At 38.9% G+C, this 15,502-nt stretch overlaps 1 protein-coding gene across 1 annotated transcript in view; it reads right to left on the bottom strand.

Moving 5' to 3' along the window:
• gna12a (guanine nucleotide binding protein (G protein) alpha 12a) overlaps positions 1–15,502 on the bottom strand; it is a 46,449-nt gene that overhangs the window by 23,126 nt on the left and 7,821 nt on the right. The window contains exon 2 of the mRNA XM_067420122.1: positions 5,569–5,784. Within this exon, the coding sequence (XP_067276223.1) occupies positions 5,569–5,784 (216 nt within the window). The remainder of the gene's footprint in view (positions 1–5,568; positions 5,785–15,502) is intronic.

Below are 15,502 nucleotides of genomic sequence, written 5' to 3'. Positions count from 1 at the left end.
CATAAGAGTAAATCATACAGATTTATAAAATGTTCACAATAGTTATGCTCCTTTTAAAATAAAATTTACTTGATTACTTTTAATAAATACAACATGCTAAGTTAAATATAATTAAGTAACATTTACTTAATGTCTTTGCAAATGTTACATTTATAGTTAAGTACATTTTACTTGATATTGGCAAGTAAGTTGTACTTGATATCCCAGCAGTAAATTTTACTTAGAAAAACTGAGTGCAAATTGTTACAAAGATTTTATCAAGTAAATCTTACAAGTTGTTTTTATCAGTGTTGACTGAAACTGAGTGTTTCACCCCCCCTTTAACTGTAATGAAAATAGTGTGACATAAAGCAAAAAAAAAAAAAAGATTTCTTAATAGCTAAATTCTCTTTATGCAAAATAGAATGTCCTATTGTTCTTTTAATAATGAGAAAAAAATATGATTCAAAATACTAAGCATGCTCTTGTTGTAACTCTATTGCTTTATTTTCAGTTTTAAACCAGATAGCTTGATTTGGAATGAATTAAGCTTTCTTATAAATCATAAAAATATTTGAGCCGTTTTATGAAGATTACTCAACTTCACTACACTTTACGTGATATACAAGCGACCCACCCTTTTTTGTGCAAATGTGAAGATTATGGTGAGTTTGTCAGGAAGGAATTTATGATGGCTGTGACTCAACAGCTGTGAAGCTGCATTGCTCAGACAGATCTGCTGGTCTGGGCCATGAGATCTAGTGTGGTTTCTTGGTGGGGCAGCAGCATCAGCCTTCAACAAAGCAGCAATACAGACATCCTGTCCATGAACTCTCCGCAGCCTTCAAGCAAAGCAATGTTTGTGTCCAATCACAGTATGACCAGAGCAGCCTTCCCGCTAACGGCGAGTCTTGGGATTTTGGCAGCCTTACTTACAATGGATCCATTCCATTTACTTTTGGGGTTTTTGTATGTTAATGTGCTAGTCTCACACACATTAAAGACAGTTTTCCTTTCAATTTTCCTCATATAAATGCTAGTAGAAGGAAATTACATATAAGTACAAATCACATCACTCAACCATTAAACTCAAATCACACAAATTTACCAAGATCCATTCAGCCAACTCAACAAAACCCCTTAACATGTATTACATCCAATGGTCATAAGGAATTCTGACATTAATTTAGGGTTGCATTCTGACAAAAAGTCTTATGCTTGTTTCTCATAGTCAATGCCAATACTTTCCCCTTAAGAGATCCTCTAATAGACTACAACCGAGAGCTGAAGGGCCGCCCTTTCACCATTACAATCCTCCCAAGAGCCAAAGGAACAGAGTGGAGACTGGCGAGATCCAGGCCAAGTTCCTCACAAAGAGATGCATGAACTCCACAAATATGTCAGACCTGGTGACTCAAGACCAGACCAGACTCAAGTTCTCCAGCATGATTTCAGATGATCCAAAGAGCTTCTGGAACTTCCATTGAGGAAGTGTATGCTTCGCCATGAGATCGCTTATTCAAAACAAAGGTGTAGCTTGATGACACCTAGATTTTTATTATGCCGCAGGCGAGCGCTTCCACTTCTTCTTCTTATGTGTATGCGGGGCAACTGTTTTATCATATTAGTTACATTTGTGTGTGTTGAAAGTTATGTTGTAATGCTACTCTGTGCGTTCGCTCGGCAACTATTATGAGACACTTGATAAGACACTGCAGTAAGTCAGATTGATATTAGGCATGGTAAAACACGGTACTCGTGGTAAATCAAGAAAACGAGATTTATACAATAAGACTAACTGTGCTGAGCTATATAACAATCATTTGTTTTATTTCGATGAATGCATCCAAATAGCTGCTCACCTATCTAATAAAACCTAGACCACACACAATATGAAAATATACACAAAAATTGGCGTTACCATAGGTAAGATGTCATTGATAGGCGAAGCACGGACACAGTCTGTGTCCTGGTTAAAATTGCTTATTTCTCTGGATTTAAACATTCTTAGAAACATTTGGGATAATGAAAGACCATAAGTCAAGAAAATACACAATTGCTCTAGTGATTTTTTGGATATTTTTTGCCTTTAACATGACTGAAAGATTTACAAATTTACTGAGATATTTCTTCATTTCCTATTATAACATTTCTTTGGTATTAAATATTCAAAATCCAGAATCTTCATGGAATAATTTCGATTCTGAATCAATTAGATTTAATAAGGTCTCTGAATTTTGGACCCTGTTTGGAGATGATTTGTGAGATCTAGAGAGAGAGTTTCTGTTCTCAATAGCATGTCATCTACACAAGCACTCTGTAAATGTTCCATAGTAGGACTGGCAGAAAAGAGACTTTCTGTAAGGGGGGGGGGGGGGGGGGGGGGGGGGGGGGGGGCATTTTCACAGGCACACTTTTGTTTGGGGGGTAGAAACTACGACTTGTAGAACAGGGTTATTGCTGAGTTTCTGGTCAATAGGGAGCATGAGTTACTCAGTCGGACAGGCTGAGCCCTGTAAAATCCTCCCACTCATAGGATTCTGAATGAACTCACAAACAAACAGGCCTTCACAGCATATAGAGAACAAAAGAGACTGAGGGAGGAAGGGGCATCAAACCTTTGGCCTAGACTGTCAGTTCAGTATAACCCTTATAGGGTCAAAAGACTTGTGTCACAGATCGAAATGGAAAAACAGCTGGGTCAAACTGTACAGACGTCATGCATGTTTTATAAAGGCAATAATATACCAATAATGGCTTTAAAATGACAGAAGCGCCTAAAAAGGTTCAATGTTAACACATTCTTGGTTCTTCTCCCTAAATTTCCTCATCTGACTCTATTCATAATCATTATCACTTTGATGGACTGTGTTTCAATTTCTCTGTCATGGTGTATCAATTTATCTTTCATTAAACTGCTGTGTTGTTGGTTCTTAGCTTTTATTTTTATTTTGTTCTCACAATGGGAAAAAGACAATGCTTGAGATCATTATGCGATGAAGAAAAAAAAACAGTGCTCCTCTTTATCTGCTCCCATAAAACTTATAATATATCATTTTCTTTACTTCTAATCCATAATAGCATACTATAGTATCATTCTGGCCATCATCAGTTCCAAAATATAAAGACATCTTTCTCGCTTAAGAATTTATTATTCAAATCATTGCAGCATTTTGCTTATCTACTATAATTAAATCTTATAGGTTATATCAGCATTATATATGTCAACATTAAACTTGGTCAAAAAAAAAAAAATCATTAATTAAAGCAAAGCCTTATTCAAAATGTTGACAATTTTCTAATGTCGCAATTCAAGTTTGACAAAATCACTGTGACTAATTGGGAAGTATAGCAAATTTAAAATCAATTTGAGGATTATACTGAATATCTTAAAGGTGCAGTGTGTGAATTTTAGCGGAATCTAGCTGTGAGGTTGTAAATTTGTAATCACCCACCGCTTACCCCTCTCTTTCATAGCACAAATAGAAGCTACGGTGGCCAACACAGGACAAAAATGTTGTCAACGGAGAGAGCAGAGACTGATTATCACTCTGTAGAGAAGTTTGTCCATTTAAGGCTACTGTAGAAACATGACGGCGTGAAATGGTGATTTCACTGGAAACCTGCGGTGTACATACACTGTAAAAAATTATTTAGAAAAAAAGTTACCTGGTTGCCTTAAAATTTTGAGTTCATTGAAATAAAAATTTTGAGTTAATACAATGATTTTTTTTTTGAGATTTGACAACCTTTATTAAAAAAAAATATTATATATATTTGTAAGCATATTGGGTAATTGTGTTTTATTTCTGATGTTGCAGTGAAACATGCCAAATAATGCTATTTTCATGATTTATCAATTTTTTTATGTGGTTCAGATACAAAAATATTTTGAGTTTCTCTTTATTAAACACATTTCCTTCATTGTACCAACTCAAATTTTTAATTTCAATTTATTCAATTTTAATTTCAACAATTAATTTCAATTTTAATTTCATTTAAGGCAACCAGGTTACTTACTTTTTTTAAGTTAAACCAACAAAAACCAACAAAATGTTTTTACAGTGTACTGTAGATAGAAATGGCTCATTCTAAGGTAATAAAAAATATGTTTTATATATATTCTGGATCTGGTACATTATGTAAGGTCTTTATACACCACTGAAAATATAGTTATGTATATTGCATTTCTGTCAATAGAGCCTCTTAAATACTACACACTTCACCTTTAAACTTTTATCCCAAAAAAACCCCAAGTAAATAGTATTGAGCATGTCCTTAATAAGGACCATCTGGGTTTCATCACAGTAGCAAAGGCAGATGATGTAAACCCACTTTTAAAGAAGAAACAAGGGGTTTTGGTGGTGGAGCTCTCTCCACAGATGAGCTCATCACATCAGAACCAAAGACAAAACCTTATTTAGCAGATTACAGCCATCTGTTTTCTTTGCCTTTGAAATGATCATGATCACAGCAAAAGATCAAGAGGCACTTCATCAAAATAATCTGAGATGTTCAGACACTTTATGCTCCCAATTTCTGTGAAAAAGTCGATTATGTGAGCAGTGAGAAGTAAACCATCTCATTGTGCCCTTTCCTCGCAGGTTTCCCTATCCATCCTACATCCTGCACCACTGACCTAGATCATCAGGACTCTCAGCAAAGTTTAAAAATGTATAAAGATCCAGAAGTGCTGTGACAGAGACGCGCATGTGAGTGGCATCGCTCCAGTGCGCAGTCAGAGCGATTAAAGTTTGAGAGACTCCTGTGCACAGCTTCTGAACTCATTAAAGTCCTGTGGCAACATACATGCTGAGATGAGATACACATAAATAAGTCACGCTTCCTCTGCTTTTCTCCACTCAGCAGGTTTAATTAAGGTCTCCCTGTGTCTTGCTTTAATGGCTAGGCCAACGATTTCCATCTAAATTACACTAAAATATTACTGTATTTCCCGTAACCTCCAGACTATTAAATGGTTGAGACTGTGGTTTTGATTCCCAGAGAAGACAAATATTAGTAAAATGTATACCTTGAAAAGTCAGAAAGTATATTATTTAATAAAATATATTGTTTTATTATATGAATATACAACACTGTTTAAAAGTTTGGGGTTGGTTAGATTTTTTAATGTTTTGAAAAGGAATGTCTTATGACTTATTTGATTGAAAAAAGGGGTAAATATTACTGTAAAATAAAAATGTGGAAACCATGGTACAAAAAATGAAGGATGCTTTGATGAATAGAAAGTTCAAAAGAACAGCATTTATTTGAAAAGGAAATATTTTAATATTAAAAGTGACCAGCTTTACTGTAACTTTTTGAACAATTTAATGCATGCTTGCTTAATAAATGGTAAAGCTGAATGAATAGTATTTTTTTCTAAATAATTTTCTCCTAAATAATCTAGCTAAATAATATCTCTGTATGTCATAGGTTAGTCAGATTGAAGCTCCTCTATAGCAGACTACTCATGAACTATCACCACTTTCCCACTTTTGGCCAGTTTTATGAGAACACACTTCCTGTGAAGAGTATGAGTATCCAGATGGCACAGGTTGTCAGGAAATGTATTATGATTACACTCACCAGCTGAAACTCGCTCCGTCGCCCGTAGGCTTCCTGGATGCCACTGTCATTCCAGAGTGCCTGCAGGGCAGGGACGTATAGCTGAAAGGTGCAGGGTTCGACGGGCATGCCTGCTTTGTTCTCGAAAGACATCACAAACATGCCATGCTTCTTGTTCTCCGAGTTCTGCCAGGTAACGCCAAGTTTGTCTCGGGCATCCACCAGTACCCGCATCCCCTTTGAGGAAAAAAAGACAGAAGGAGAGAGAGATGAATGCCATGTTTGTATGCCAAGGATGCATAACAACAGCAGGGTGTGTTCTCTGAAGCTGAGCTTCCATAACAGTAAGCTGGATGTTGCAATTCTTCTGGATACAAAATAAAGATAGGAGCAATGTCCTTACGTTACCTACAGCAGCAGTCAGTTCTCACCACAGTTTTGAAAAATGCTATAAAGGTGGGCGTGGTTTAGCACAGGAGTGGAGGGGGACAACCAGGAGACTCACAGCGCATTAACGGCTTCTGATTCAGACAATTGCATTTCGCTCTCATTAAAAGCAACAAAGCTTCACACAAGTGCATGCTGCAAATGACCATTAAGTTACACGCAACACAATATACACATGGATTTGTCGCACAAATACATATCCTGTGACAGCTATAATTTAAAGGACAATTGAATGCACAGCCATTCGCAATTTGTTCTCTGCATCGAAAATATATAAGAACATGCTGTTGCATAACTTTGATAACTTTTGAGGCTTATTTTGTGGAGTTTTATATGCCGTTTGGTCTGTTAAATGGCCGCAAAGAGTGGTCACACTCACAGTGTGGATGTGTTGGATTAGTGTGAAGACTATTGAATGATCTATTGCAGAGAACATATGCAATGCAGACACTCATATAAAGCAAAAAATAATAATAATAATAATTTGATCCATTAATGCATCTCTCACTTACTGTATGTGATCTCACTGTTTGAAGCACCAGTCAGACGAAAATACCTATCCTATTCTCATAGGATAAAGACACACAGTCTCATGATTATGAGACACAGATGAGTCACCGCCGTACTATAGTACGAGAATACGTCACAGCCTATGACGATGACATGAAAACAAATTTAAACCGGGAAGTTAAAAATAGAGCAATTTCTTTTTTATTAACTAGTTTTCTCCCACATTCAAAACTAACAGATGGTAACGTTGTCTTCCAAGATGTTCAACACACATAATTCTGTTAAAATATCAGAAAATGTGGTTTAATTCTAGAGAAATAAGCAATTTTAACCAGGATATCAATGACGTCACCTATCAATGACATCATACCCACGTTGCCCCCGATTCTTCAGATTTTACTTTGTAGAAACCATGGAAACACCAAAGAAGCTTTAATATATTATGTGTTTTATTAGACAGGTGATCAGCTTATTTGGATACATTCAGCTACAGAAAACTATTGTTATATAGCTCCGCACAGTTAGTCTTATTGAATAAATCTCGTTTTCTTGATTTATTGCCGAGTGAACGCACAGAGTAGCATTACAACATAACTTTCAAGACACTCAAATAATGTATCTAATATGACCGGTATAAGCGGAAGTTGTCATCTGCGGCAAAATAAAAGCTTTATATAATAGTAAATTTTTGTGCTGATCATTTGTGTTGGTGTGGACAGACTGTAAACAAAATTGTCTGAGAGAGGGAAGAACATTTTGTAAAACTACAAGAAACCGTTTTGCCTATCATTATAAGTGTTATAAAATTATCTCATAATAAAATATAAATTAAATAAATAAAAATATCTAAAAAATATAAAATATAGGAAAGAACATGGTCCCTTTAAATACACACTACTGTAAGTTGATACAGTTGTAAATCTGAGGGGTGCTTGTACTGCATTTGGGAGAAGATTGCTGCCGCTCAGTCATGACATGTACTTCCAAAATACAAGATTTGTGCCTATGCCTGGAACACTCCACTCTGAAGCCAAAAATGAAAACATCTCCAAAAAGCCCTGTTAAGGACAGCAAATGCACTGAAACTAAACTTCCGCGATGAGCCTCCTCACTTCCAAGCATAACACTGAATACACAAAACCCTGAACTGAACCTCTGGCAGTAACCAGGAGGGTTGGGCTTTGTGAAAGAGCAGAAATATCATGAGACGCTTTGCAAATGTAACATAAGGCCATTGACTTTTCACAATAATGACTGCAGTACTAAAACCGAAGCAAAATCCTGCTTTGCAGCACATTTCACCCTCCTTTTGTTGTACTGGAATAACATCCTGATGTTCAGTGTCCCAGAAGGGGGTCCTAGGCCTCTCTCTTTGCAACATGGCAGCATATGAATCATCAACACTAACACTCAAATGTTCCCTGGGCAAATGTATGCTACAGTAATTAGAGCGGCCAGCCAGATTTTGCCTCCAAAATAGATAAAGGGTCCCTCAGGCACAGGTGCTTCATGGGACTTAACCCAGTGACCCGGACAAGACCGCTTAATGCCATTCCAGCATGACAGCTCACTGGGTTGAGCGTAAAGGCAACAGAGACTCTTAGTCTGTCTGCATGTATGAGCAATCTGTAAATCAACATGAGACACATGCATTGCAAAACTAGTAAAACAGCGGGGCAGCGGCAGGAAATGAATAAGGTACAGTCTCGTCTCCATCAAATCCATCAGATTTCCCCACCTCCCAAAAGATTTCCCAAACCATCAAACAGTTCACAAATGTAAACAGTTGTTCATACTTAAGGGCCTCCTTGCTGGCTGTGCTTAATGCTCTTAATAGTTTGCTTTGGTTCAGGGTTGTCAGGGTACTTTCCTAGGGGCCAAACTCACTCACACTTCTGCTCTTTATTTGTCTCCAAGAGGCAGCCCCTCAAACCCTCCCAACCATCTCTGACCTTTCACCCACTTCTGGCCAACACTATCTGGGAAGCGTAGACGTATCCTCCTGTTCTTCTGGGCTGGATCCGCTGACACAGTCAGGGAAAGAGGAGAGAAAGCGGAGTTGAGAGGTCATTTGCAGTGCTTCCAATCTCTTCCTGAGCCATGGCGAAGTTCCAAAAATATCTTTGAAAACCACCAAAACCTCACCTCGCTGTTAGTATGTCTCCTGGCGTTTCTTGAATGCCTCCTGAAAACAAGCCTTTAGCCCTTGTTTTGAATGGCATCTTCCGAAGTGACTTGTTTTTTTAAGTCTTCAGCAAAAAATCCAGACTTTTCCATGAGATTTTGAAGTCGAAACAGGACAATTCATGATATTCTCTTTGTTGTTTGTTGAAAAAGGAGGGGATTTCCTGAATGTTCAGTCAACAAAGAGCAAAAAAAGATATTCAGGGATATTGGTTTCTGCTGAGAGACACAGCTGACAGTGAATCCCTACCATCGGCCCTCATCTGACATGCATTAGACGGGCCCTGCTGCGTGTAAGGCGTAGTAATTACTCCAGTGGTGGTAATGGCAGTGCTATGATTTCGCAGCGTAAGCAGATGTGGGGAGCAATCCAGGCAGCCGCTCATGGGTTCCCCACCGCTGAGCAACCACAGCTAAATCAGCAACAACTCTTTAGCCATAAACAAGCCGCCTGTGAAGGAGCCTCCCAAGACTCCGGTCACAGAGGAACTCTCAGATTTATCACACAGGAAGATGGGCTTGATATATGCTTGCTCCCTGTGTCACCCTTCAGCTACTTCCTGTATCCTCCCCCACAAACATCTTGCAAACAGGACGCATGAATTTAAACCTTTCAGTGTGGCACAACTTACTGGTTATTTGCTCCCCTGTACACACTCCAATTGGGATGACAGAGCAAAAACACATTCTGGGCAGTTACTGAATACCGCAACTATCTTCTCAAGGATATAGTAAACAGAGGAAATGCTTCACTACCAGTGGTGTCCCATTGCACAAGAGCGCTTAATAATAAGGAAATTGACTCTTGGAGGGTTAGAGTGATGAGTGAGGGGCACGATGGGGCCAAACAGAGGTGAGATCTTATCATGTTCCGACACGTCATGTCAGTCTCAGGTCAGACTTTAAACCACTCTCCCAAAGAGTTAACAGTAATAAATAGATAGCTAGCTACTGATCTAGGAAGTAATAAATTCCCAGACATAAATTACACAACCTACTCAAAAGTGGGTTAACAACAACAAGGAAAGATTGACTGTGTTGTATCAAACAATTTATCATTGCAGGCGCAATGATACTTAGAACTTCACCTGAAAATAGTCCCCATGCACGCTCCGTGTCCAAGCAAGTTGTCACATTGGTTATGTTGACGGAAGTTAGCCTATTTTTAGCTGCTGCGTAATATCATTGAAAATCGCAACTTTTCATTTTATGTCGGTCTTAGTACACAATGTAAATACAAAAGGGAAAGGTTTTAAATAGCAAAAATATTGAAAATTTTGAATATTGAATTAGTGAGAAGCTAACTGTCTAATCAGAATCAATGATCTATGCTAAGCTATGCTAATAGTTCTACCGCCAGACCCAGAGATCGGCTGAATGGATTCGAAAACTGTCAATCTCAACTGTTGTAACTCAGGGGAGTTGGAAATGATGACTAACATGTCACGGACGGACGGACGGACGGACGGACGGACGGACGGACGGACGGACAGACAGATAGATAGATAGATAGATAGATAGATAGATAAATGGCTATCCACCTGTCAATCAAAGTGGCCACGCCCTTAATTTTGCAGAACTTTAAGGCTTTATATAATGTAAACGATTGATATTAAACAAAGTTTTCAAAAAAATTCACCCCTCTCACAGTTGTCATGAATGGCAAAATTAGCCGTATAGACAAAAACACAATTTGTACCAGGCTGTAAACATGTTTTTTTCTGTTGTAAAGTTACAAATTTTAACATGGGGCTCAATGAGATTTTGCTCCCTTCTGTAGACTGTCCCTAGTGGCCAGTCAATGAATTTCAGTTTAAGTCACTTCCGTATTGGCTTAAAGGGGGGGTGAAATGCTGTTTCATGCATACTGATCTTTTTACACTGTTAAAGACATGTAATCCCATACTAAACATGGACAAAGTTTCAAAAGTTAAGGTGGACGTTTGATGGGAGTATTTCTTTGTCAAAAATACTACTTCCGGTTAGTCATAAGTTTCGGCAAGTTTTTTTCGATCATGGGTCCACTTGACGTTAATAGGTCGGAATTTCCTTGTATGGGCCTTACGGACAATTCTACCGGAAGCGCGTGAGAGAGAGAGAGAGAGAGGGAGAGTGCGAAAGCAACAGGCTACGCCCATCAAAGCGCTGGCTCGTAGGCTGCGCTGCACAGGTGATGTGACTTCAAGAAATTAACAATGTCACCAAAAAAGTGCGTTTTTGGTTGCCAGACCAAGACAGTCCTGTACAGATTGCCAAAAAACCCCGCGTTAAGGCAACAGTGGATGGAATCTGCTTTTCCGGATCAGCAACTGAGTTGCGCAAATGTTTATGTCTGTTCACTTCATTTCGGTGCCGACTGTTTCATAAACAAGGCCCAGCTCGACGCCGGATTTTCCCGATCGCCTAATGCTGAAGGATGGAGCAGTCCCAACGATAAAGGTCCCAACGTTAGAACCGCAGGCTGTGAGTAAGACTGCTTCAAATGTCTGTGTTTTTGCCTATGCCCATCAAGTAGCCCAAACATGATCACGTAGGCTATAGTTAATTGATCAATGAAGCATGCAATGTGTAGTGTGTGTACATTTGTTTAGCTGGCCACTATATGTGTAACTTTATGTTTGTGTATTGTAAAAGCACTCCAAACAACAATACACAAAGAGTGGGGAAATATGTTGAACTAAATAAGCGCGCTTCTTCATTCAAATGCGCTACTATTCCGTGTCTTTCTATGTAAACACTAGCCTGCCGTGCAAAACCAGTCCGCTTACTACAATTGTCTACACAAACCACGCGTAAACACACACACACACACACACATAGACACAGACACGTTGTAACACTCGCGCTTGACATATTGTTCTAAAAACGTGACGTTAAAGTTAAAATCATGGAATAACGGTTTGATTGTAGTCTAGCAAGAAGTGCACTTCCCACATGTACACCTTCAAAGACAAAAAATACAACGATATAATTCAAGTATAAATATGTAAATAACACAAGCCGCTAAGCATATTATATAGTTAGTGTATAACTTGTACCACATAGAGACGTCCTGCTCTAGTCGTTTTTGCTGCTGCTCCTTTTCAACTGCAGCCTCTGGGTCTGATTCTGGATCATTGATGTATGGCTGTATCTGATTAAAAGCCATTTTTTTATTTTGAATAAATTTTTTTCCCGCTGTTAGGGATGACACAGCTTTACGACGCACTCAACACAATAACAGCGGCGCGTACTCGTCATTATTTAGCTCCGCCCACACGATACGCCCCCACCCGCTCGGCTTTTTTCGGAAAGACTCGGAACAGCGCATCTTTCTTATATAATTATAAAAAAAATAAAGACTTTTCGTAGATATGCAGGATGCAATGCTACTCTATAGGTACTCAAGATTGACATGACACTGACTGAAACTGAGTGTTTCACCCCCCCCCCCCCCCCCCCCCTTTAAAGAGAAACCACGGGAGGTTGCTGCTTGGTGTTAAACCTTTATTTATTTTTCCGATAATGTGCACTGCCAATATAGCCTGACGTGGTCATACTCAATTCTAGTCAGAATATGAGTCTGAAACTGCTCCATTGGGCTGTGATTATGGGGCGTGTTTCAACCGAACCAGGAAAGACATCAATTGGATAAACCTACAACCAATCTGAGCAACAAAGCGACGCATTGTGAAATGTCAACAGAACTCAACTGCACTGTGTTGCCAGATCCATTTTTTTTTCCGCGGGTTGTTTTCTATGTCCGCGGGTTGAAGCGACTATTATGTGATATATAGAGCCATAAGTGCGAATTTTAGCAGGCAACCTTGCCAAAATAACACACATTTTACCCCCCAAACACGATTTATTTTCTGGAGAAACCCCCGAGAAGCTATTGTTTAGGGCTAGTAGTTGGCGGATTTTGTTATAAAAACTTGGCAACCTTGTCTGCACGTGCTCTGGAATAAACGATCTTTGCCGGTGTTGTAAAAAAATAAAAGACTTTATTGATACACAGAGTACTTACCCAACATGATCATCATTTCAGAGAGAAATAGTGAAGGTGAATGCATATACAAACAAGCTCTCCGTTTAGGATTTGAACAAATATAATCCAAGCCCCTTTGATGACGTGCATGATTACGTTACTGTTGATCATCTGTCCGTCATCATCTAAAGCCCGCCCTGATGATTTCAATGGTCCATGGTCAATTAATCCTCTATGGAGCGAGGCCAGACCGAACTACAAACTGCCTGACCTAAAAATGTTGTGGGTGGGGCTAAGTTCGGCTGGCATCCAGGCTACTGCCAATATGCCCAGTGACGATGATATAGGATTTATTTCAAATTTGATTTTAACTTGCAATTCTGTCTCTAAAAATAATCATTGGTTGTAAAAAAAAAAAAAAAAAAAAAAAAAAAAAAAACATTTTACATACTTTCCAGATAACCTCTACAGGCAAATGGTGCTTTAATACCCATTAAGGCATTAATGGAAGGATCTGGAAGTGTAGCAATCTCCTTCTGTCTCTGGACTTTTGCCACTGTAAAGTCACTGAAATGAAGATAACGTTATCTATAACCAATAATTTGATCAGCACGTAGGCTGAGATTCACTCACGCGACTGTTAACCTCTCTAATTGCGTTTTCATGTTTATTTCCACCCCTGAAAAAGCTTGAACACGCAATGTCTGGACTGGGGTTGCTCCAAATTGGTATCAGTGAAACCAACACTGTCATCATCCTAAAGCCTTAGGATGGGATGGGCTGAACAACAGGGTGATGACAAACGGTCAGAGGGGGGATGATGGCACGGCTAAATCGCCATTGTTTGCGCCATTTACTGTCTGCACTGAAGAGAGGCATTTCCTCTGGCTCTGTGGACTGTGCTTGTGCGATACAAAAGTGCCCACAGAGACCACCATTGTGGAGCTATTCCAATCTGACCTTGACTTCATCGCTGACAAACATGGTCTCGGCATCCAGTTCACACATCGTTTAGCCTGTAAAATAACGCATTATTACACGCTTTAGACCTAAACTAAAGACACACTAATTCTAATGTAGAACATTTATTTTATTCTTGTATTTTTCCTTTAAAAAAAAAAAAAGAGCCTGCATGAATTGTTCACAAAACCTCAGAATTAAAAACAATTACTCAACATTAGAAACTCCCCCCCAAAAATTAAGCTTTCAGTGTAATGTAATTTTAAAACATGTACTTTTAGCAAATATACATCATCAAAGTACACACTGTAGGGAAAACTGCTAAAATTGCACAAGTGCACATTAAAAAAAACTAGGGATTTTGTTGCAGTAACCTTGATTCTAGAAAGCAGTTCAAAGATGTTACTGAATATGAAGCACTTTTTAGGCTAACTGAAACAACCTGTGATCTTACAAAAGCCTAGAGGATGTTAAAATCTGTCAACTGCAACTATTCTGCGCCTGCGTGTAAAGAAGATGACTGTCGACTGACTAAGCAGATATAGTTGTCTATAGTCATCATTTAAAAAGGGAAATCGAAAGTAAGACTGCAGGTATTCAAACCATAAACAAAGCAGCGCTTGATTACCGCTTTGAATATCAGTCACGCTGATCACGTTCTTTATTCCACTCCGCTCATGTTATTATGAAAATACTTGTGCAGTGTTCAGGTAAGATCTGTCTGCTCCATTTTTACTTGCTCACTTTCAATACTTTTGGTCTTATTCTCGTGCACTGACTCGTTCCATTGGCTGAACAACCAATCAGAGTTCTCTCTCTCATCGACGACCTGACGCCAAGTCTACATGCTGAATTGGTAACAAAAAAAACAATGGCGTCTGACTAAAGCCAACGTTGTGGAACAAGACAAAACATCCCAACGATGTCTTACGGCCAACCGTCGACTTGGTGTGTCCCTGGATTAAGGCGCGTTTACACGAAAGACAGTAACTAATTATAAAATATTACTAATTATTCTAATTTTATGCAAATAGAAGAGTCAACACTACAACTATAGGTTAATGACAAAGTAATGATATTGTTGGAATCACTAATGGAATGACCTTTTTCCAGCTGATGATTGATATATGGTAAATGGACTGCATTTATATAGTGCTTTTAACAGGCCATCCAAAGCGCTTTACATCTTGCCTCACATTCACCCATTCATACACAGATGGCGGTGTCAGCCATGTAAGGCGCCATCCAGCTCATAGGGAGCAGCTGGGGTTAGGTGTCTTGCTCATGGACACTTCCGACACTTGGTCAGGTGGAACCGGGGATGGAACTACCAACCTTTTGGTTTGTGGACAACCTACATGAACCACTGAGCCACTGCCGCCCCGATATAAACCTTGACTGCCACCTGAATTGAGAAAGTTAATGCATTTGAAGTGTCATAACTCTGGCAAGTTAAGCCTATAATATTGTTACTGCCTGCTGGTGTGAATGGTGTAAATGTTAGTGTAAATATGCCCTTGCTACTTTTTTCTTCCTAGACACTGATAATATAACCCTTTAAAAAATTTTGACATCTACAGTTAATGAAACCGTGTTTGGTGGCTGGTGACAAGAAGCCACAAGAAACACAACTCTAGGAAAATTCTTCATGCCTATTTGCTCTTTTCACTTGACTGGCAGGGCAGTGAGTGGACCATGTAATCAGTGCCAACACATACACTTAAGGCTATTTAGTGCGGCTAGTCATAAAACTCACTTCAAGTTCTCGCATACAAATAGATGCCCCAAAACACAGACCTCAACGTTTGCCTCTATAGCTAATGAAAGAGATCGGAGCTACTAGTTAGTTTGTGGTGAAGGGGTCTTATTGAAAATAAACTGAGATGA

This window comes from Pseudorasbora parva, chromosome 2, assembly GCF_024679245.1.
Source record: "Pseudorasbora parva isolate DD20220531a chromosome 2, ASM2467924v1, whole genome shotgun sequence".
In the NCBI taxonomy this organism is placed as follows: domain Eukaryota; kingdom Metazoa; phylum Chordata; class Actinopteri; order Cypriniformes; family Gobionidae; genus Pseudorasbora; species Pseudorasbora parva.
The sequence above is the reverse complement of the archived record's forward strand: the minus strand, read 5'-3'. Positions and strand labels throughout refer to the sequence as shown.